The sequence below is a fragment of the Trichoplax adhaerens genome, genomic scaffold, assembly GCF_000150275.1.
Source record: "Trichoplax adhaerens TRIADscaffold_10 genomic scaffold, whole genome shotgun sequence".
NCBI classification, from domain to species: domain Eukaryota; kingdom Metazoa; phylum Placozoa; class Uniplacotomia; order Trichoplacea; family Trichoplacidae; genus Trichoplax; species Trichoplax adhaerens.
The window spans coordinates 594,158-618,868 of record NW_002060952.1 but is presented as its reverse complement, the minus strand read 5'-3'; the positions used below and the strand labels follow the sequence as shown (position 1 = coordinate 618,868).

The following is a 24,711-nucleotide window of genomic DNA, read 5'->3' as shown; positions in this document are numbered from 1 at the left end:
TATACTGTATAAACAGAGTATAGTATAGTATGTTATAACATACTATACATCTCAAAAACATGTTATCACCCTGTTACTGTTAATACTGTAATACTGTTATAGACAGATATCGGCTTGTATCTGAATAAAAATTGTCCATGAAGACTAGAGTTGGATCGCGGCTACAGCTTATACTGCGCTCTAAAAAAGGGATAAGATTAGTCAGGGGACTTGATCAGATATCGGCTTGTATCTGAATAAAAATTGTCCATGAAGACTAGAGTCGGATCGCGGCTACAGCTTATACAGTACTGTGCTCTAAAAAAGCGATAAGGGATAAGATTAGTCAGGGGACTTGATCAGATAGCGGCTTGTATCTGAACCAAAAGTTGTCCATGAAGACTAGAGTTGGATCGCGGCTACAGCTTATACCGTACTGTGCTCTAAAAAAGCGATAAGGGATAAGATTAGTCAGTGGACTTGATCAGATATCGACTTGTATCTGAATGAAAGCTGTCCATGAAGAATAGATTTGGATCACGGCTACAACTTGTACAGTGCACTCTAAAAGTGATAAGGGATAAGATTCGTCAGGGGACTTGATCAGATATCGGCTTGTATCTGAATGAAAATTGTCCATGAAGACTAGAGTTGGATCGCGGCTACAGCTTGTACAGTGCACTCTAAAAGTGATAAGGGATAAGATTCGTCAGGGGACTTGATCAGATATCGGCTTGTACTGTATCTGATTGAAAGCTGTCCATGAAGAATAGATTTGGATCACGGCTACAACTTGTACAGTGCACTCTAAAAGTGATAAGGGATAAGATTAGTCAGGGGACTTGATCAGATATCGGCTTGTATCTGAATGAAAATTGTCCATGAAGACTAGAGTTGGATCGCGGCTACAGCTTATACTGCGCTCTAAAAAAGGGATAAGATTAGTCAAGGGATTTGATCAGATGTCGGCTTGTATCTGAATGAAAGCTGTCCATGAAGAATAGATTTGGATCACGGCTACAGCTTGTACAGTGCACTCAAAAAGTGATCATGGATAAGATGAATAACGATACGATTCTCTTAATGTACACCGTCTGATTCATTTCAATTAGGGTAGAAAAAATAAAATTGTGTAAGTTAAATCAAGCCTAAATTAGGTCAATTCTGTAGTAGTGTAGCCTAATCACTCAGGAATGCCGATGTAGTTGTCATTTCTCTAGATAGTGTATACTTTTTACATAAAATTCGTTGAATGAGTTTTTACTATCTACAGTACAGTAATGACAATTTGACATACAGTACATTAGTAGAGTACACTACTGCATGCACAATAAAACGATTCTGACTGTGTACAGTAGACTATTTCCCCTTGGCCTACGGTACTGTACTGTACTCTACATGTTGAACTTCCTTTTCGAATTTCGATGTAAAAAATCCACTTCCTTCATTGCAATTAAAATGGCTTAAATATTATATGTGCTGGTAGATGAATACATGCTGGTATAAAATCGATACAGTTTTGATATTGATCATAGCATTTAAATAGAATTCTTATATTCTAAAGCCAATGTAAACATGCTGTACTGTATGCTGAACTTCGTTTGAATTCGAGTCAGGCTTCCTCAAGGTTCGCTGAATAGACAAAAGATGCAAGATTCAAGAACAATAGCAAACCACAGTCGGTAACGGAAATTGAAAAGAAATGCTTCCTTTTTTATACAGTATCCTTTTCTCCTGATATGTAGTAATATATATGATCTATCCTTCCATATTTATTTATTTATTTATTTATGATGTTGTACGGTATGTTAGTACAGTACCGTGTACAGTATAGTATCAAAACTCGTCTACTGTAGGTTATTGGGAGGCTGATACAAGAATATCTCCAAATATCCAATCGTACTGTACAGCTACACTTTATGTCAACACGCTACGGTGCATTGTACTGTGTATTGTAAATAGCACACACTTGTGTACTGTACAGTACAGTAAACTTGATGTCAACACTCTACGGTGCATTGTACTGTGTACTGTAAACAGTACACACTTGTGCAAGTCAATTTTGTTGAGTCATCCACCAAGATCGAGCTGAAAAGTAGCTTCAGTTGCAACGTCAACCTCATCCAGTGACAAACGTTATCTTGCTCGATATCGCTATCGTCAGCCAATCACTAACAGTGGATTACTGAGCTGTCGAGCTTTTCCATACTGTACTCCTATAGCGCTGGGGAAGAGAAACTGCAAACTGCAAACCTTGTATTAACGACGCTTTGAAGAAAGAAATTTGACCGCCATGGCAAAGAGGTACCTCAAACTAGCTTGTCGAGTATGGATAGATTTGATCATTGCATGAATCAATCGGTTAACCTTGAATCCACTGTTCATGGTATAATTCTGTACAATCATTTATTACTCTGCTATCACTTGCAATTATGATTCAATGTTGGATGTTGCTCTTATAACAGTTGTTTACGCCTAGAAATGACGCTACAGTCTTGAATGAGCTGATGATAGCCTGTTGAATCTTGTTGAAATGATCATCCAATGGAAGTCATTGCAGCATGCTGTTTTACCTTAATGGTGTATAAAGTCAAGAAATTACTTGACATTACTGTAACATAGGCATATGGACTGCAAGCGTTCAAATGAATTCTTGCAAATGTCTTAATCGACAGGATGATACAACATGTTTAGCAATCGAAGTACAAAGAGCCATTGCGTTACCCTTACTGAAATAATAGTCATTGACCAAGGCAGAAATGGAGACACAGACGCCTATACTGTTCGCGTCCATGACACAGCAATTTTGGAGTTGGTAATATTAGAACAACGTAATCCGTCAGCATAGCGATGCAAAGCCAAGTCAACTTTGAAGTATTATTGTAAAATAATATTCTAGAAGTATAATATTAGAAGAACATAATCCGTCAGCAAAGCGACGAGCGTTTGCAATATTACAACAACTTAATCAGTCAGTACTGTATAGCGACGGGAGTTTGTACTAGTATGTACAACAACTCAAGGCAAAATTAAATTCTCACTTTAAACATACAGTAGTGCATAATTGCAAAGTTTGATAGACAGGATTAGACTACAATCAAACCCATAAAATGAGGCTTTGAAGTCAACACGACCCCATTTAGATCGCCAGCTGGAAAACACTAAATACTGCATTAATGCAATGACCTGTATCAACAGAATCATGTATCATGCTGAAATAATATTTCCACTTTACAAACGTACAAAGAAATATACTCCAAACATGATTGTTCATGAGCTGATTTGAAATACAACTTGTTTTATACTCTCTCATCTACCATACGATTATTCTAAGGCTGTTCAATAGAACCGTTATACTGTAATACCCTTTTTACTACGTTGATTGACAAACCAAGTAAATACGCAGTGGTAGTAGCATACGCGTACACTGTACTCGTCGATCCACTCAGTTACTGACCCAGCTACTTGCATCATACCAAAATATCGTTGTCTATGTCGCCAGTGTATCGATCGCTTTTGCCAACGACTGCTAGTACTCGGTTAGTTGCAAGACAAACTTTCTTCACAGCTCGTACCCACTGATAGAATGAATGATGCTTTTCATTACCTTAAAATGATAATGATATTACCAAAACTAGCACGCAATCACGGACTACTGTACTAAATAGGATCTGCTTCCATGACAACAAATTACCATCTGGCAGGACTTGCTCTAGGAAATGTAGCTACGATCCTGCACACCACCTTTCTGAAACTATGAAATGTTGCATCAGTTTCAAACATGATGTAAATTTAGTCAAGGCATAGGTGATAAAATAAAGTATATACGCGAGTAGATGATAGGAGGCCAACTTTTAGTGCCATTTTTAGTAATTTCTCATTTATTGAATTGTCAAGCATAGGCGGAAATTCATCTCATCAATTGAGCTTCTGCAGTATTTTCGTTACCTTCACAGAATACTAACTAATTACTAGACAAAATAAATCAAGCGCCAAGTGCATCGATTTATTATTAATAAGATATTGCATGACGAGGACTGCTAATTGGACAACGATATTAATGGCCCTAATTGACGCCTGTTCACCGTTCGGTTGCGGCTCCAATTGATTTAGGGTTTCATATGTGAATCATCATAAAAAATAAAAACTTCTTTTCGCAAGTTCGTAAACTATCTGAGTTAACGCATGCATAGTCTGATACAGCATATAAATATTCAATCTTTCCAACAAATTCTGTACTACAGCTTTATAAGTAAACTTGTAAAATTTAGCAAAAGCAACGTGATGAACAATTTAACTAAGTAGTATCAATACTAAAATTTTTAGCGTTTACCCCTACTGCACGTATAAGGATCAACAACACCAGCAATTGTTATTTTATTAATACAGCACTTACTTGCATAAGATAGTGTAATTTGTCCATTAAGAATGACCCATTTCTTTCTTATTACACACATTTTGACTGACTTGCATATCAATTCTTATAGAGAGAAAATTCAGAAAGTACATATCTTGGAATCTGAAAATGCAGAGACTAAGAGGCTACATGAGGATGAAGCCAGAACTGCAAATTGGAAGCGATGGGGACCATACTTATCTGAGCGCCAATGGGCTACCGTGAGAGAAGATTACTCTGATGATGGCAATTGGTGAGACAGTAATACACCTATCTTTGATTAATTATATAGTACTGAAAACATCTTAGCGTATGCTGTATTTACTCTCATACACTACTTGTGTCTAATATATCTTACATCAGTTGGTTTCATTATTTACAATACAACTAAACTGTTATAACTTCCATGAAGTTATTGATAATGTGATACTATACTCTACAATGATTGTACAGTTATAACAAACCACTTGGCTGTGTTTATCTAACAGCTTAACTTGGATAATAATGTTTCGCCCACCAAGGTGCAACTCTTATTTCAATAATAACTACCATGAAGTTATTGAAATATCAATGTGATACTATACTGCACGATGATTGTACACTTATAACAAACCACTTGGTTGTGTTTATCTAACAGCTTAACTTTATAATAATGTTTCGCCCACCAAGGTGCAACTCTTATTCAATATTGATACTGTATGCCATGCGTTACAGCACGTATTATATCGCGACACTAGGTCACGCTAGACAAGGTTACACACATCAAAGCAGCCTTAAACGCACAATTCACTTTATTCTGGGTTGCCTTTCCATAAGTAAAGTCATACGCGTAACAAGTCGTGATCATACACATAACACTATGCTGCGCATAATTTGATAAGTGCAACCAACTGCGTAACACAGTAACTGCCATAGTCGACAACAACATTGACATTCATTCTATTGAAATATCTTTATGCAATCGATATTAATCACCTTTTAAAATTGATTTTATTTGAAGCTGGGAATATTTTCCACATGACCATGCAAGATCGCGTGCTTACCGGTGGGGGGAAGATGGCATATTAGGGATATGTGACAGGCAATGCAGACTATGCTTCTCGCTTGGATTATGGAACGAAAAAGATGCTATTTTGAAAGAGAGGTTATTTGGTTTAACAGGATCACAAGGCAACCATGGTGAAGACGTTAAGGAATTATACTATTACCTAGATTCGACACCAACCCATTCCTATATGAAAGGTTTATACAAGTATCCTCAATCAGGTATAAGTAAATACAGTACATTGTGGCAATTATTTGCGATCCAAATTACACTTTAGTATACTGTAGTTATGCAGCATTCTTCAGGGATTCTGCTGATATATTTTTTTTACTTCAATCTTGTACAATATGAGGAAAAATTTAGGCTTTGCATTATCGCTAGAACTTCTATGCCTCCATACCTTATTTTATAAATTCAACACATATGCGAGAATATACTGTACAGCTTAACGGGAATGTTAATTATAATCTGTGTACTGATGATGTAGGTTAGCATCAATAAGTAAAATGTTCAACCATGGTCGTAGCATCGACCATTAACTAAGAATCAAAGCTATTGCATATAAAAGCGTTATATAAATTGTATATACTGTATACGCACATGTCATGTATAAGTCGGCTACTTAGCGATATGATAGAACTATAGTGTATGGCGTATTAGCACAGTAGATCGATTTATAGTATAGGTTAATATATCACGCAACATAACAACCCTTTCGATAGGATTAACAAGAGACAATTACTCGCGTACCATAGACTTATGTAGTATACAATGGTATATCGTAGTTGGGCGATATATAGGTAAATCAATCGCATGAAATGAGCAGAGATCCTTATTGCGTGATATCCATAAAGCTACCAGATGCCCTCTTTTTGTTACACAAATAGTATAGCACAGAGAGTAATGCAATGAAAGTTTTCCCCAACATTTATCAGTATCATAAATATTAAACGATGATGTCAACTATTTTATATCTTCTCCGTCGTATCAAGAATATCCTTACGCCGAACTGGAAAGAGTTAATCGGGAATCGTCAATTATGGAACCAGAATACGAGTTAGAAGATACTAAAGTTTTTGACGATTCTGCCTATTGGGATGTCTTTGCCGAATATGCAAAAGCGTCACCCAACGATATCTTAATTCGTATAACAGTAGCAAACCGAGCTAAGAAAGCGAATCGTATCCATTTACTACCAACTCTATGGTATAGAAATACATGGATATGGGGTTGCAAACATGAAGGCTGCTCTGCAAAGCCAAAGATAAAAAAAATGGGTTAGATAAATACGTCAAAGATTATTCTAAGTTAAATTACTCATAATTATGCTACAGTATCATACTGAGTAGTTACGACACGTGTCAAATTAAAATGATACGCCTTTGATTGAATTTAGCCTTATTTCATGGTAATAACAGGTTCGAATCATGTTACTTGCAAGCATGAATCTTTGGAGGATTTTATTTTTACAGCCGATGAAAGCTCTAATGGGTGCTCCCCTACGATGCTGTTTACAGAAAACGAAACCAATACTAGAAGACTTTATAACGTAGATAATTATACACCTTATACTAAAGATGCCTTCCATCGATATATCATCAATAATGACAAAGATGCAGTTAGTCCTAAAGAAAGAGGCACAAAAATTGCTGCATATTATGTATTAGATGTTGCCGCAGGTTAATTTATTACATTAAATTATTATGAAACGTCAGATAGCGATAACAACTTTTTGTAGGCACTTTATTATTAAGATACTATTCGATTTTGTAAATAATTTAGAATCGGAAGTTACTGTATACTGCCGCTTGCATTCACAAAAAGAGAGCCCTGCAAAGCCATTTGGGCCTGAATTTGAGAAGATATTTACTCAAAGAATTCTAGAAGCTGATAGATTTTATAATGCAATACAGTTAAATCTCAATTATGAAAACAAACTAATATCTCGACAAGCCTTTGCTGGCTTACTCTGGAGTAAGCAATTTTATCACATTGTTATTGATGTAGGTCTGCTGTTATTAAACAATTTTTACATTCACAATAATATTCTTATTTTTTTAATTATTGATAATAGTTGCATGATCATCGTAATATATCCAGCGTAATACTTAAATTTGTGAAATAGGATTGGCTACATGGAGATACCGCCAATCCTCCCCCTCCTGCATCGCGATTACAAGGTCGTAACAATTCGTGGAAACATTTATTTAATCGTGATGTAATATCTATGCCAGATAAATGGGAATATCCATGGGTAAAGGATTATTAAATACTCTATAGTACGATTTTAAATTACTCTTTAACTTCTGCATGAAGTTAAAAATTTAACGTATTCGTTAATAATGAAAGTCTTCGATTTTTGTATATCTTAGTATGCTTCTTGGGATTTAGCTTTTCATATGGTACCACTCGCTAGAATTGACCCATGTTTTGCTAAAGATCAACTATTGCTCTTTTTACGTGAATGGTATATGGCTCCAAATGGTCAAATACCTGCATATGAATTTGCATTCGATGATGTCAATCCTCCAGTTCATGCCTGGGCAGTATGGCGGGTATTTAAGTTAGCTAGTAGCAGAAGTAATCGAGATCATCACTTTTTAGCTCGATGCTTTCAAAAGTTGGTCATCAATTTCACATGGTAATATTTATTTTGTCAGTAATCGCTATAAAATTTTCAATTAATCATGATCTTTAGTATATCAGTATACCAATGTAAACCTGCAATTCTTTCCTGACGAAGAAAGTAGCAATTAAATTCTGATCCTATGTAAATAAAAATAATTACATACGGTAATATAGGTGGGTTAATAGGAAAGATCCCAATGGTCAAAACATATTTTCTGGAGGATTTCTAGGTTTAGATAATATAGGTTAGTGATTACAGCAGTATTCCGCAAAGACGTCTTTTCTTTATCATCACGTAATTTTGATATACTGTAAAAAAATTATATCCTTACTGATTAGCTAATTAAATATATTAAAATTATAGGAATTTTTGATAGATCAAAACCTCTACCCACCGGAGGATATCTGGAACAAGTAATAATACTTTCGTATACTTCATAAAATTTTTCATACACCTATATATTCTAAGTAGCATGTATACGAAATTTTATCAGGCAGATGGAACTGCTTGGATGGCTTTTTATGCCGTCTGTATGCTGGATATTGCGTTAGAGCTAGCGCAAACTGATATCGCTTATGAAGATATGGCTTCGAAATTTTTTGAACATTTTGTTGCGATCGTGGATGCTATTAATACAATGGGAGGGTCAGGCCTTTGGGACGAAACTGATGGGTTTTATTACGATAGAATACGTTGTGAAAATGGTCAAAGTGTCCCCTTAAAGATTCGTTCGATGGTAGGATTAGTACCACTCTTTAGCTGTTTAATCCTCAACAGTGAGATGTTAAATAAACTACCAGGATTCTCAAAGCGCTTAGACTGGTTCTTAAAATATAGGCAAGATTTAGCGTCTCAGGTAACTGCCACAAAATTATCAATAATTATTATTGATTCGGAACAAACTGTCGCTACTCACTAATTTAGTAATGCTAAACCTGGCTTAAATTACAGATTGCTTACATGAATAGCGATTCGCATGAAGTTTATCGACTATTAGCTATTCCTTCTGAAAATAAACTGCGTAGGGTATTGCGCTACGTATTTGATGAAAATGAGTTTTTATCACCTTATGGTATTAGATCATTATCCAAAGTAAGCGACTGCCATTACATATGATTGACTCGTAGATGTCTTTAAAGCTGGATTGAACTTAGACATTAATTTATCAAATTTGATAGATATTCGACTTATTTTATTAATTAGATCCACGAAAAACACCCATTCGTCTTCAATTACTACGGCAATAGTAATTGTGTCAGGTATGTGCCAGGCGAATCCAACACTTACCTTTTCGGTGGCAATAGCAACTGGCGCGGTCCAATCTGGTTAAACAGTACGTATCAAAGTGTGATTATTGGACTTTGCCGTTCCTACAATTTATACAAAGTGCTTTTCTGTCGTGTAATACACATGACAAAATACTGTAGCTTGCAAATTGTTACAAGTATCTCCTATCCACAAATACGGGTAGCATTAGTATTGATCGTAGAATTGAGCCATAAAAAAATTTTTGAACGGATTTAATATACGCTATGTAAGGTAATTAATGAATCTAATTCGAACTACTTTAATTTGAACTTTGCTGTGCCATTGTATTTTACTCGTACGAATGAGTTAAATAGATCTACAGTAAACTGTCAATACGATCATTTGTAATTAGTATATTAGGCTGTTTCATGTATGTCTACATGAATGTGCATTTAAGATTTTAGTTATTAAGGCTTTATATTCTGATTGGTAAAGTACAGATTAAAATATAGCCAGTAAAAAGGTAAATGCTTGCACTTTTCGTAAAATTACAAGAAGCATATCATTACCATGGGAGCATATTTACTGATAATCTGAGAATATATGTTATTGCATAATGCACGAAAACATCAACTTTTGCTTTAAATGAATTCGTTGATATACTAGGTTAAAAACTGTATTATTGTATTTCTTACAGTGAATTTCCTGATAATGGAAACTCTTGAGCGATACGATCATTACTATGGTGATTCATTCACTATCGAATTTCCAACAAATTCTGGTAACAAGATGACATTAAGAGATGCCAGCTTTCAAATTGCTAAGCGCTTGTGCAAACTGTTCATAACTGATGAATTTGCCAAACGACCGTGTCATGGAGACAGTTCACTGTACCAACATGATCCAAATTTCAGGGATCTTGTGCTCTTTTATGAATATTTTCATGGAGACACAGGTCGAGGTTGTGGAGCAAGGTAATAAATAAGTCGAAACAATCAACAAATTTCACAGTTATTTATGTAACACTAATTGACCCTTTCTGAGTGATTAACAAAAAATTTTATTAATTTTTAATCAGTCATCAAACAGGTTGGACCGGAGTAATAGCCACATGCATTCTTAAATATTGTCAGGAAAGGTCAGGCTAGCCTATCCATAAACATTATGTGAGACTATTATCGCAGAGTACGATTTTACATGTAGAAACATTTTACTAGCCGCAAATACGGTTATTTTATTTGCGTTAAGATGCGTAAGAGTAGCCTCTAATGAGATTCTTATTTTCTTGCTATATTAAACAGCAGTATCGGTATAAAAAAGAAATAAATATAACAATATGGTGTCAAATGAAATAAAGTCGACAATAGAAATTTTACTAAATACTCGTATGTTTAAAACATTTATCGTGACACTGTACAATATCGACATTTACAATTATAGAAATTTTAAATGAGTTTCGGTGAATAGCAAAAAACTAGCATATGCTACTATACAAGTAGATAGAGGACACATTAGTTAGTGTTTAGAATGGCGTAAGCGCATGCTATGTGATGGCTGCTTAAGCTGTTTATTTTGAGATTCATCATCGTCGTCATCATCAACGTCAGCGTCGTCAATGTCATCGTCGTCATCATCTGAATCACCCGATCCCTCTTGTTCTTCATCTTCTGGCGGCTTACCTGCCGATAGTTCGCTACTCACAGGCAATGGCTCTCTTGATATTTGCTGTACAGTCGTTTGCTTATGTTGTGGCGAAGGCGTTTGTAATGGCTGCCGCTGCTGAGTTTGTTGAGACTGTGAAGACAATGGCGTTTTTGACTGAAGCTTTTGCAGCTGCAACTGCTGAATTTTGATTATCTGAGCGCTATTTTGAGAGCTTTGCACCTGTGATTGCTTCAATAACTGTTGCTGTTTTAACTGACTGTGATGTTGAGGTATATTCTGTTGAGAAATACGCATACTTGTAATCGGAAGCTGCCCAGCTTGTGATTGCGATCTTCCACCTTGTTGTGTAAATGCAGTTAATTGCTGCGATAATCCCGCTTTATGTTGCGCTTGAATTTTTTGAGCTTGTTTCACTGCGGCAGCTGCGGCAATTGCAGCTGACGATGGTTGCGTTTTCGGGGGCTGCCCTTGTTGGAGTTTTTGCTGTAGTATCGGTGTTTGTGGCCTTTTAGTCGGGGGATCTGGCAATGGCTGTGAAGTCATTTGCTTAGCTTGTAATTGTTGCTGCACGGTCGGAGACTGCATAGCTTTCTCTCGTAGGAGTCTTAACTGAGCTGGGGTATACTTCTGCATAAGTTGCGTTTGAGCAGCTGAACCTATGAGTCAGAGTAAAAGAACACAATTTAACAAGAAAACCACAAGACAGGCTTAATCTAATGATGGCTATAAACGTTAACCTCTGTTACTGCCAGGAACTTGTATTGATCTTCCAACCTATGATAAAATTTATGTGTCCATTAATTAATTAAGCGCTATTTAGGCATTGTCAGATGATTCAACAAGGGTGACTGCTAACAATAACAATTTATAAAACTATCGGTGCATTTAGTAGCTACCTGTTGTGATGTTGCCGCAATTGGGATAGTTGTCAAGACAGAGCGACCGGTAACAGTAGTTACAGTCGTAGTAACTTGCCCTTTTCCTATGACTTGATGAGATTGTTGAGCTGAGCTAGCCTAAATAGAAGATAAAATCAATCACACGCAGGTCAAATATCGAATTTAAATACTCTTTCCCTACAGTGGTTTTATGTTGTGTTGATGCAACCGTAGTTGAAGCAGGATGAGATTGCTGAATTATAGTTGTGTTTACTCTTCCTCCAGAACTAGCCGTAATATTCGCTGTAGTGGCTATAAAGTAAGCAATATTACGTAAATAAGATTTTTAAATTGAGTGATGTTGCGCTAAATCATTGTAATATGGTAAAAAATATACCTTTTACTTGGCTATTTAAAGTGGTTGTTGTTAGTGATATAGGCCTAATGGTAGCAGTCGAAGCCTGCAAAAATAACATCATTTATTATTTTGATACAATTTGGGCAATTAATTGCTGTACTTAAATTATAAGCTATCTTTGTTCATCTATCAACAATCTATGTTCACAAATTAATCCAATAGCGAGTGAGATTCGATGCATGTAAACATACAGTTGTAGCACCAAGATTTGAACTCCATGATGGTTGCTGCGAAGTTTGTTGTGAGTGTGATAATTGCTGCTGTTGAACCTACAAATAAAAATTATTTCAGTTTAGTGACCCTTGGTGTGTATATAAAGTTATAAACTGCTACTACGATAGTATAAAAACTATTTTAAGTTACCTTTTCTTTCGTAAGCCGTTCAACTCTTTTAGCTGCTAGTTGTATAGGCGTTATTGTGCTCGTGGTAGTAACACTACCAATTAATCAATGTAGAATGAGTTATAAGATATATATAGCCAACAATGAGTTAAAAATTGCGATACCAACCTTTTCTTTAATGATTCGATATGTTTAGAATTTTTATGATGCGAAATGACAAGCCTACCGTGATTAAAGTTTATTAAAACATTATTCATTAATCATTCAACGATTAAAATCTGTAAGCGAAATAAAACATGCTAAAATGCTTTACTTACATCTGTCGTAATGTTGGTTTCCTCTTATTACCAATTCGCTTTACCATATCAAAAACTCCATTATATCCACCAACTTGAGTCCGCCCCTTATCCTGAGATATCAATTGATGTGTCTGTAAGCCTTTATTCACTTTTACCTAGAATACCCAATTTTTTAATCATTAAATATCATTGCATCAAATAGAATTCAATAATCCAAAGAAATTAAGCAAGTAAAACCGTGCCATTCTTATCATTACTTTGATTTTATTTTTGGATTTTTTCGCTGGCTCAGCCGCAATCTAATTTCAATATGTTAAAGATTATGTCTACAATAAATAATTTTTCCATATGCAACTTGCTATATGCATACCTTGCCCTCTTCCCGTTGCTGAAGAGTGTTGAAGAAACGTTCACGGCACTGAATATAAAACAAATTCCGATGAAACAGAAATATACAACTAGAAATTCATAATTCTACATACATTATTTTATATTACCTGCCGCGGAGATCTGTAAATCTGACCAGATGAACTGACAACATTACTAATGAGATCCCAATTGATGTTATGGGCAGGATACGAAACAGTTAAACTGAGTGGAAGGTCTAGGATAGTACGTATCGCCTGCGTAGCAATTTAAAATTAATAAAGATGACTTTGAAGGTAATGGATACCAAAATGAATTACAATAACCTGCAGTAACGCCCAATCATCAGCAATAGCCCAATCGGGAAATGGCTAAAGCAAAAAAGCGAAATTTACCACACATTTAAAGTGGCAATATTGAGTAAAAAGATTTTTCTATTACCTTGGTTTCTGTCTGTCTTACATTCAGAGGTAATGGTGGTTTATTTAACTTTCCTTTAACTTTCCTACTCACGTATCGATTATCTCCACCAGTCACATATTTACGATCAAACAATGAACGCGGTGGGCGAATATAGTCTCTAATAAGTTGAAGAAGTTTACGTTTATAAATCTAAATCTTGATAAACTCGGTAGTAAGGAGTAAGCCTATACAAACCTTTGATCCTTCTTTCTCATCCTTGTATCTGCAATTGATACAATTAAACTTCTAACTCCACTAATTTACGACAATAGCATGTAATTATAAATACCGAATGTAATTACACTACCAACCGAAGAAAGATTGCTTTTTCTTAATACCGAATGCATCGAATTCATGTTTTCTAAAATGTTCGATATATACGAGTAAATATTTAATGTGTTGTGTATCACTTAAAAAAGCTAGTATCTCTGATAGTGCTGATCTGCATCAACCTGATAAATTCACTAACCTGGCATTATGCGGTGGTGGTTGATCAGATTCAGATAATGTAGAATTTTGATATCCTCTTAATCGCTCGTTTAGCGTGCTACCGTTATCATCAGCATCATCTGGTGGTGTTGGTGGCATCCATGTCAACAACTTCAAATGAAAGAATAATCCGTGTTAGCTTCTACATCATATATTACCCAATTAAAATCTTATGACATGCATACAGCCGGATACAGTAGTATCATTTGTACAAGCTGTCATGTACATTTCCATGTACAGTACTAAGTATCACGGATTTCGTCATTCATGGTATCGATCTTTTAACTCTATTGGGTGGTGCGGGCAAGCGTAGACGGTGCTGGTGAGGTACAACAATTTTAAATAAAACTGTTTAGACATACGCTAGCCCACCCACCCTTTTATTTAAACTGATTTATATTCTATTATTACATTACAACATTCAGTTAGAGACTCAATGTAAAACTACGCGTATGATATGTAAAGGCACACCAACACCACCAGTAAGCTTGACCCTTTACCCAAAGAGCATGAAACCAATACACAAGTGAATGATGAATCCAGACTTCATTAATATAAAATTTTTTTAATAAGTCAAGAAGCAACCTTATCAGGCTATAACGAGAACATCATTTTTACAAAGATGTCATTTGAAATTTCATATGTCGCTATTTCACAACAATTAAACGGACTAAGAAATGTAACTTGTAAGATCTTTTGAAGATTCTATATACAAAATGTTCATAAAGTAGCACTGCTGACTTCAACTTGATAAAAAATTTTTAAATTTCCTTAATAAGGAACTTGCCCAAGCAATTATTAGTAAAGATTTAAAAACATTGTATTGCGAATAAACTATGTACAGTTAATAATGAAACGTTTCCACCTGGAGTGTTAACGTATGGTTGTTTAGCGCTGTGAGATAATAAATATTTCTAATACCAATCTATTAGTTCAGGATTTTAGTGCTAATTATTTATAGATCTTTTCCTAGATAACTTTACTGACGATTTTTGCACGTTGTATACATGATCCGTGCTTACAACTCTTTTACGATTGGTACGGTTAATAACCTGATTATTGCTGAGCTCCGACGCGAAAATTAGATCATTTGCTTCTTCGCTTGAACTTCTATTAACATCCTGTAATGCTGCTTTATGTGTAATTTCCCATTCTTTCTTAGCAATGGCTACAGCTTGCTGCATAATGATGGTAGTAATAAACATATACATATGTATTTACACACCTTTGAAATATAAAAAGGAATTAGATTGCTGAAACTAACCTCAGCCGCTTGTATCCGCTGCTTCGTTTCCGCAGTCAACGATTTTTCAAGGAAGTTTACAGCGTACTTTTCAATAGGGTTGAGCTAGATGATTTTGATATTCTCAGCAATTACGTAAACTTAACGAGTGATAAATTAGGTACTTACTTGACTTTGTAACGTAACAAACTCTTCTTCTAATTTTAGCGTTTCTTCATCTTCAGAAACAGATCTCGTTGTTGCACCCTGATGCAAAGAATAGTTATAAATTATTCCACGTTCTCCGGCAGAATACTTTTTAGACATTATCAACTTACATCTGTATCCAATGGGACACTTTCATTAAATTCTGCAAGATCAGCCGCTTGCTCTACTCTAGCCTGTGTCGCAGCTTGAGCATCCACTTTATCCTCCGCTAGCAACAGAGCCTACGAAAAGGTTGTAAATTTTAGGTCGTATCATTGAAGTCACGTCATAATTTACTAAAATTATTGCGAACATAATAGTACTGTACATATACTGCACTATAGGTATATCCACGAAATAGAACTAAACACAAGTGTTTGTATGCTTAGCATTTGTATCCTATGGAAAATATCTTATTTCTGCCTGAAGCCAAAATCCGACAGTCAATTGACGTGGCTGTTAGGTTGGTAATACAGGCAAATACCGATAACGTCGGGAAACATTTAAAATACCGTAAAGATAAAAGAAGGTTTTGGTACCTGTTCGAATTCAGTTTGAGTGAAATGATTTTTTGATAACTCTTTAGAAACGGCTACTTCTTCTTCTATATCTTCAATAGTGGCCAAAGACTGTTTGTTTTGAGTTGGCTGATCTACGCTGAAAAGCTCTTGAATATGGTCCTATTTCGAGAAGGAATAAATGAAGCAAGGATGTAGAAAGGGGATTAATTAACAAATAAAACTGCAGCAAAGTATAATTTCGCCTACCTTCTTTAAGAAGGCAGTATTAAAATTGCCTTCCTCGATCGCAACACCTCCCAAGAGTCGTTTCTGGTTCGCTTTCTTTAATATATTCTCTTCGATAGTAAATTCGGATATCAGTCTAAGTAATTTTAAAATTATTTTCCTCAGAATCTTTTCACAATAAAGGTTCACATCGTATTACTTTTTATCATATATACCCGAAAGTATATATTTAAGTAACAGTTTCCAAAATTGTATAATGTTAATAGTAATATAATCTTTACCGATAGATATGAACATCACGTGTCTGCCCAATTCGATGGCACCGATCCTGTGCTTGCGCATCCATGGTCGGATTCCAGTCGCTATCATAAAATACCACTGTATCCGCACCGGTTAGATTAACACCTAATCCCCCACTCCGAGTGGATAACACGAAGCAGAAAACGCGCTTGTCATTGTTGAAACGCTCTGTCAGCATCTAAAGTAACAATAGATATCCAAGATTATTAAAATTGTTCATTAGGGAAATTTATACGGGATGTTTACGAAAATCTTACCTGGCGACGCTCTACAGGTGTTGCACCGTCCAGCCTTAAATATACATGACCGTGAAAATTCAGAAATTTTTCAAGAATATCTAGCATCTTCGTCATTTGAGTGAAAATTAAAACTCTAAAATATAAACATATAAGACAGAAATATATAAAATAAAATTACTTCCAGAATAAACAACATTATTAATTCTAATACTACATACCTATGCCCTTTCGCTTTTAAGTCGTGCAATAATATATCTAATGCCTGCAATTTTCCTATAATAAAATGTAAAAATATGAACAAAATCAGTCAACTAAAAATGGTTGTAATATAATTAAGGTAGACATACCACAATCGTATTGAATTAGCCTTCTGTCAGGAAAATTGAAACACTGACGGGTAGCTGATGTATGCAAATCCAAGCAAGGCTTTCTGAGATCCGATTTTAAAATTTCAATTCGTCGACTTTCTTTAGTCAAATAGGATGGCGCCGGATGGCTAGCATGTAATTCAATGGGTGGCACACACACAACTGGCGTGTACATCGTAAACCTATTTTTTTAATATAATACTGCAATCAGTAACCCAATATCGCATAAAGTTAGTGGCATGATATCGTAAATCGACCTGTTCATGGTTCCTTGAAGATGAGTCAACATTGTTTCCCGTACATTTAACGTAGCTATTAAAGTGTTAGTGTAATCCCAGAATAAAGAACCATCTATACTTTTCGGATGATTGGAATACGTACAATGAGTCCATTGCTTTGATTTACTATTATCATATTTCGTACATTCCCGCAACGTAGCTACTAATTCACTGCCTATAATTGGATGCATTCCACAAGAGCGAGCATTTATTCTAGCGATGCGATGTAACTTGTCTTTTCTCTGCTTATCGCGTTTGGCGCTTAATTCAGCCTATGCATTCATGAAAAATCAGTAATCAGTTAATCGGTTACCTTTCTACATGTCATTCAATTATAAAGTCAATAGCAACGATTAAATATGAATATCTTACATCTTTAAATATATCTTTCAGTAAGTTATAAGTGTTTTTATTAACCCCTTCATTGCTTTTACCGGCCACCGTCTAAGTATATAGAAAGAAATATATCATTTACGGAAAAAATTATCAGTAAATATCCCTACACCTATACTTCATGTTTATTGTAAGGAATTTCTTATTACAGATATTAATAATTAGATCAACGTCAACAACTAATGCATGATGATAACATAAGATTGACTGTGGGTATGTTTAACATCTCAATACGATACTTTAATGTCTTAAAAGAATAATGTAATAATACATTGAAATGTCTGCATATAATGTTAAAATGTGTATTACCACCTGAGAGTTGTCATGAGTTTCTGTATCTATCGCTGCATAACCAGGTGGTAAAAATTCCGGACTTATAGATAGCACTGGTGATACTAAACTCGGTGCCAGTGATTGCGGTCTAGGTAGTTCTTTAAAGGCTATCTCAGATTGAGTCATATAAATCTGATGCATTGGTATATGCTTTTTATCATATTTAATTTTATGTAATTTTTCTAAGAATTCGTTCTTCTTTACTGGCCTCAGGTACCCAAATTGAACGGGTTGCACATCTTCATCAAAGAGTTCATTTTCTATATTAATTTTAGGTGTTTGCAAATGATACCCTCGTGTTGTGGCTAAGCTATCAGTTGTAAAATCCAAATGTGTAAAACATAAACCTATACTCTGTAAATCTATTCGATCGAAGTACCCATATTCCAGTGCATTTACAACCAAAGACGCGGTTATGAAACAAATACCTTCCATTATTAACGGTGAAACTACCGGTCGTACTTCAAATAAATCTGGATGATTACATACCTTGCGTAACTGCATTAATACATTAATTACACTTAAAAATTGACCTGAAGCAAGTGTTTCCTTCGTTTTTGTTCGAGACATGTAATCATCATACAAAAATTTCTGCCTTCTCGATAACTTACACCTTACTACATGTTCATATTTCTTAGGTAACTGTTTTTCAACCTCTCGTTTCAATCGGCGTAATAAAAATGGTCTTAATACTTTATGTAATCGATTAATAATATCTTCATTATATTCCTGACTGCCTTCGATCATCCCTGTCAACGGATTCGAAAACCAATCTTTAAAATCCTTATGTGAGGAAAATACGTTCGGCATCAGAAAATGCATTAGTGACCATAATTCCATTAAATTATTCTGTAACGGCGTTCCAGTTAGTAATAATCGATTTCTACTATTAAAATTTAATAGCTTTTGCCATCGTTTAGATTTAAAATTTTTTATATTATGTGCTTCATCCAACACCAAATATTGCCATCTCATTCTTCTAAATGAGGAATGATCTTGCAAAACTAATTTATATGACGTAATGCAAACATGGAAGGCGTTTACTTTCGTCCATCCTTGACGTTTTTGCTTTCTTTCCTTTACGCTTCCATAGTAAGTCAATATTTTAAAGGCAGGGCACCATTTCTTCAGTTCCATTTCCCAATTTAACATTACACTGGTTGGTACTATGATTAAATGGGGACCCCAGCAAGATTGTTCACAAGCAAGATGAGCTAGTAAAGCGATAGTTTGAATAGTCTTTCCTAATCCCATTTCATCAGCTAATATTCCATTTAAGTGACTCTTATCCATAGCAACTAGCCAATCTAAACCAACATGCTGATATTCACGAAGTTGGTGTTTTAAAAGGAATGGAACTGGAGTTTTAACCTAAAATTCGTTAATAAGAATAGAATGAATACAAGATTCTAAATATGAGCGCAACGTCTTTTGATAGACATGAAATAGATTCTTCTGACACTAACTGTTGTTGTAGAGAGGGTGTAACCAGTAGGTTGAAAACTTTTGGCCTCTTCAGAAACCTCAGTTAGTTCCATTTTATAATCTCTTGAATCAGCTTTTTCCTGTAATTAAAGAATTAAATGATAAATTTTCTTTCTTGACCTAAAAGGTATTTTAATTATGCAATATAATATATCGATTATAATACGTTAGGCTGTACATAATACATGTATGAGAACAGTAAAACAATGTAACCTCAGACAGGTACCGATAATACATGATAGAAACATGTCATCGGTGTTTAATTAAGGTAGATACTTTTGGCCATTTCAAATTACCGAAGTAGATATATTACTACACAGCATTGGATTAATGGCCATAAAACGTGAATACTGCATTATTTACTCTTGTTAGTAACTAACCTGATCGGACGCTTCTTCATTCTCAATTAGAAATTTTGTACCTTCCAAACTAGAAGATTCATCACTTTCAAAAGCGGACTCATCTGCAATCATTTCATCAGGTTATGAGACAGTGCGTATAAAATAATAGTAGAAAGATATAATATAATAAAGTCATACCGCTACTACCATCATCGTCGTCATCTCTGCCAGCAGAAATGTCTGAAACATCAGATGAGGAAGTGCAAGGAGCTGTGCCGCCGTACATTTTTAACAGATCATCTAAAGACATTTCACCTAAGAATCAAAAATTTAAAGATACATTAGATAAAATATTTTATCATTTGTAAAAATAGCACATACTATTACAGAAATAAACGATAAACCCTGGTGAATTTTAATTAAAAAATTATGTCCTAATAATACAACGTGGCCAGACCACTACTATTCTGAGAAATCATACATATATATATATACTGTACATACTGGATATTGTCTAAACTTACAATCTTTCTTTAGTTCTTCAATTTCAGATTTATGATCAACGTTTCCTGATTCGTGATTTTCTTGCTCTTCCAATGTCATTTCATCATCGTCTTCTTCCTGATCAGAGGTAGCAAAATCGTCATCATTTTGACAATCCTCAGATTCGGGCTCGGCAAGTGAATTCTACGATTGAAATACTAAACGTTACAAAATAGTACATAAATGAACAGGGTAGAAAGATGTGTATAAGGTCGTTGATCGTTACATTATCAGTTTCATCTTCTGAATCCGAGTTTTCGGAGGTTTTTTTGTCATCCTGGAAGGCTTCCAAAGGCAAACTCTTAATTAGATCTTCTAACGGCAATTCGCTTTCCCTTTTTAACATTTCAATTTCATTTTCGTAGTCCTTACCACCCTAATCAGAAGTTGATATTTTAAACTCTGCAATAATTTCTTTTCTTCTATTTTTTTTTATAGCGTTTCCAATTCAGTAGTGTATAATATGATTGAAAGTTCTTACAGATTTCATCAGACGCTCTTCTTGTTCAATTGTTATCTCATCATCGCTTTCATGTACTGGCTTAAAATCCGCATCGTCTATACGATAATATATTGTTGTCATTGTCAACATTTACATCGAATATTATACAACCAAACTGCATCATCATAATACAGTATAATGTTTCATTGTTAGAGTATACATACCTTGATTTTTCACAATTTCACTTGTGTTTGGCTTACTACTGTATAAGCCTTTCATTAGCCAGGAAGAATATCTTTCTGTCTGGCCAACAATTAACTTTAAATGTAAGTCACGCGCCTTCTTCTTCTTAACTTCGATCTTACATCGAATTTTGTACTGAACCAACTATGTATCCAATTTTAATGTTATGTTAATACCAAAGTACAAGCATTGCCATTATTCAATACAATACTAGAAATGCTACCTTGTCGATTTGAGACCAAAACTGCTTCACTTCCTTTGCAAGTGTTGTGGCTATACGTCTAAGACGTTGTTGCTCTTCTTTCTTAGCGCGTTGCTTCTTCATTTCCTTATCTTGATGAAACTTTAACACACCTCGACATATCTAGATATTAAAAAAAACCAATCAAGTAACTTTGGTAGAATGATTACAAACACAATTGGATGGCTACCTTTCGAAGCATGTTTAATTTCCATTTTTTCTCTTGGATAAAGTCATTTGAAAGCCATAACATTTCCTCCATTAAATAATTATGGTGGCATTTGTTGACCGGCAATAGACTAGCCCTTGGTAAGCGATTAGCTGACCATAAACCTTGCTTTTTTAGTTCATCAATTCGATGTAGTATATCTACTTCCTTTTTAGCTTTCATAGCAATGTCGTCGGAACGCTGTGCTACTGAAGTAAAATCATTGCAGACGAAAATGGAATATTAGCGATTCTACTTTATTTCAACGGAAATTGAAAGTGTACTTTATTATTTCTAGCATGTTGATATCTAGTTGATTCCTCTTTCTTTACCCTACCTAAATCACTGGTTTCGGAAGGTGATAATTCAGACTTGAATTTGGTCTCCGATGGGAGAGATTTAGGTAACGGCGACGTCAAACCGTTGGCACTGTCACGCCTTTCAGCTATTTGATTATTATTACTAGGTTGATCTAAATCCTGTAATTTGTTGTCATCTCCGTCAGTAGGAGTCGTACTGATAGAATTGCTGCTTTGGGATTCGATACTGATTGGAGTGTAGGTTACAGTAACAGTATTGGTGGTAGGTGAAAGCATTGATGATGTTGTACTAGCAAATTCATTGGCTTTTAAAAAAGCCGCTAACTGTTCATTAGGTCGTCTTTTCCAAGCAAGATAATCCATCATATTTCCCCCACCCTGTAAGAAGAACAATTCCTGCAACCGACTATTGAAGACAGCTTTAATTTTCTCCATTTCAGATTTTCGAAATTCAAGGATCAATTGTCTCAATTGCATTGTATCTTGAGGCATGTTCGCAGTCGACTTATCACTTGTGGTGGATGGCATTAGCTGGCTGATTTCAGTGGTTATTTCATTTTTAGCTGGCTCTTTGAAATCAGTTGGCCGGTTGTCTTTATTTGACGCATTGCTCTCACCTATTGATTGTATCATAGTTATTTCGATTAATCATTGATTTTAGTCTTGCTTTGTTAGACTAGGATATTTATAAATGGATGGCTTGTAGAATTTATAGTATACAGTACAGTCCTACATGTAGAATGCTATATTCTTTATCAATGCTGTTGTGTCTATTGATTATTATTTTGATGCAGCACTGCCTGGTAAGTATGGTGATCCAATATACACACGTTGCTTAGTGATCGTTTCAACCGATCAATACAGTACAGTTAGGACGTCATTTCAAGGAAGCAAAAAATCGTTTTTTGCTTGGAAATACGACGACGAAAGTCGTTGTAGCAAATTGATTTCGATAGCTGACTTAAGTGGATGTGCGTCCACCTCCATGCTAATAAGACTTCCTTGTCGACTTGAATGCCGCCGCTATTAGCAGAGTTACGGATGGTCACCGAGTTGGATGGACTACCAGACAGAAGTACTCTGCTACCTGCTGTAGACTGTACCGTTAAAAAATACCCATGTGGCAATGTCGGCCACTGCACTATACTGTATAGTACTGTTACGATTGCCCCATTGCAAGCACACTAGCGTAGCACTGTGAGCGATTTCTGGACGTCTGTCTGTACTGTAACGAATGGCTTCCACTGCAATATCATACCCTAAACAGGACTGCATGCACTATAGTGGTTGTAGTATACAAACACAGTCCCATACTGTGTATTGCCTTTACCGCAAGAGAGTTGCAACAGAAAAAAAAGACTAAAAATGATTTGACCAAAGTTGGAACTGCATCTACTTGTCAGAACGATTTGCTACTACCAATATGAAGGAATTGAAAGAGAGAAAAATTGACCAAGACTATTGAATACATTTACCTGTTTTAACCGCATGAACTTGGCTGTCTTGTTGCTGATCTACTTTAGACGAGCGTTGAGCAAAATTGAACTGTAAAGCGCGCGCATTGCCATCTCCACGATCACTACAGTCGATGGATGCGCTAATAGCAACTTTGATATCGCTTTGTAAGCCAGTTGGAGAGTCATTTTTTTTCTTTTTTCTCTCGCTTTCAATGAGAGAAGTATCATTACTTCTCTTCATTTTGTACTGGTATTCTTTTTCAGGTCGAATTTGGATCATAAAACATGCTCTAAAATGGTCTGTCTCTTTTTTTTTTTTTTTTCTTGTTCAGTTTTTGCAGTTTTCGTTCCGTGCGTGGAGATTGCACGCCAACGCCACACTTTCCTCTATGGTACAGTATGGTCGGGTTGCAGGCGATTGCAACACTACATCGACGGTGGAGTCACACCGCGGTACCACGTACTCCAGTGTGCTCTACCCAAGGGTAGTGTTGAGACTACAGTTGCGGCTCCAGTTAAAACCCACACTTCCACCAAAAGAGAATCCTAGTCTGGCTTGCATCCACTTCCTACCTGGCCTACAGTCTTCCACGTCGTACAGTAATAACTGATCCAACTTCAGACAGGGAGTTTTGACGTTTTTGGCTCAGCTTTTATAGTGTCAAAGAATCTTTTGTCTATCTACGGTACAGTACAGTAGCGACGGTACGATCGTACTGTACCACGATGCACGTGCGCGCGTGGTTCACTCAACTTCACCACACTACGGTACACCACCGGCTGAAATACTGTACTGGCGGGATCCCCCCAGAGTGGTTTCTAGTGTATCGTGCTAGCTTGGTACAACGTACAGTACCAAGCTCTACAGTATATAGTACTGTACTCTTCCATTTGAGTCAAAGGTCGCCTTTTCGGAGTCCATGGTACAGCGCTCTAGATCTATGTGGTACCGTACCGGATCTGGATTGGACGATCTCTAAAACTCGCTTGATTGTCTATAGTCCAATCCGTCCGTCTTTCTATTGACGGTGGAGGACACGTGCACTCTACAGTGCTGTACTGTAAAAGTTACACGTGTAACTAGGAACTGTACTGTACAGTACTATACAGTACAGTGTACAGTACTGTA

At 35.7% G+C, this 24,711-nt stretch overlaps 2 protein-coding genes across 2 annotated transcripts; one reads left to right on the top strand and one right to left on the bottom strand.

Annotated features, from left to right (window-relative positions):
- Positions 1 to 4,407: 4,407 nt before the first annotated feature.
- Positions 4,408 to 10,671, top strand: TRIADDRAFT_64174 (expressed hypothetical protein; the record flags this gene model as incomplete). The annotated part of the gene is made up of 14 exons (XM_002115334.1): positions 4,408 to 4,628; positions 5,376 to 5,641; positions 6,413 to 6,697; positions 6,839 to 7,099; positions 7,203 to 7,423; positions 7,546 to 7,674; positions 7,793 to 8,061; positions 8,223 to 8,293; positions 8,413 to 8,462; positions 8,543 to 8,905; positions 9,001 to 9,141; positions 9,253 to 9,382; positions 9,995 to 10,271; positions 10,376 to 10,671. 14 exons carry the CDS (start codon positions 4,408 to 4,410, stop codon positions 10,443 to 10,445), a joined length of 2,754 nt encoding a protein of 917 aa, XP_002115370.1. The 3' UTR covers positions 10,446 to 10,671.
- A 60-nt stretch (positions 10,672 to 10,731) lies between these two features.
- Positions 10,732 to 23,823, bottom strand: TRIADDRAFT_59226 (uncharacterized protein; the record flags this gene model as incomplete). The annotated part of the gene is made up of 40 exons (XM_002115208.1): positions 10,732 to 10,784; positions 10,977 to 11,618; positions 11,700 to 11,736; positions 11,859 to 11,978; positions 12,043 to 12,152; positions 12,238 to 12,301; positions 12,450 to 12,527; positions 12,622 to 12,694; positions 12,769 to 12,822; positions 12,918 to 13,054; positions 13,270 to 13,317; positions 13,397 to 13,522; positions 13,592 to 13,636; positions 13,707 to 13,845; positions 13,923 to 13,982; positions 14,197 to 14,327; positions 15,269 to 15,394; positions 15,481 to 15,564; positions 15,628 to 15,705; positions 15,777 to 15,887; positions 16,185 to 16,325; positions 16,413 to 16,527; positions 16,673 to 16,869; positions 16,949 to 17,063; positions 17,149 to 17,203; positions 17,278 to 17,480; positions 17,556 to 17,848; positions 17,949 to 18,020; positions 18,279 to 19,673; positions 19,769 to 19,867; positions 20,168 to 20,250; positions 20,327 to 20,443; positions 20,653 to 20,815; positions 20,898 to 21,047; positions 21,153 to 21,229; positions 21,338 to 21,500; positions 21,580 to 21,720; positions 21,788 to 22,014; positions 22,143 to 22,742; positions 23,601 to 23,823. 40 exons carry the CDS (start codon positions 23,821 to 23,823, stop codon positions 10,732 to 10,734), a joined length of 6,945 nt encoding a protein of 2,314 aa, XP_002115244.1.
- Between the last annotated feature and the right edge of the window lie 888 nt (positions 23,824 to 24,711).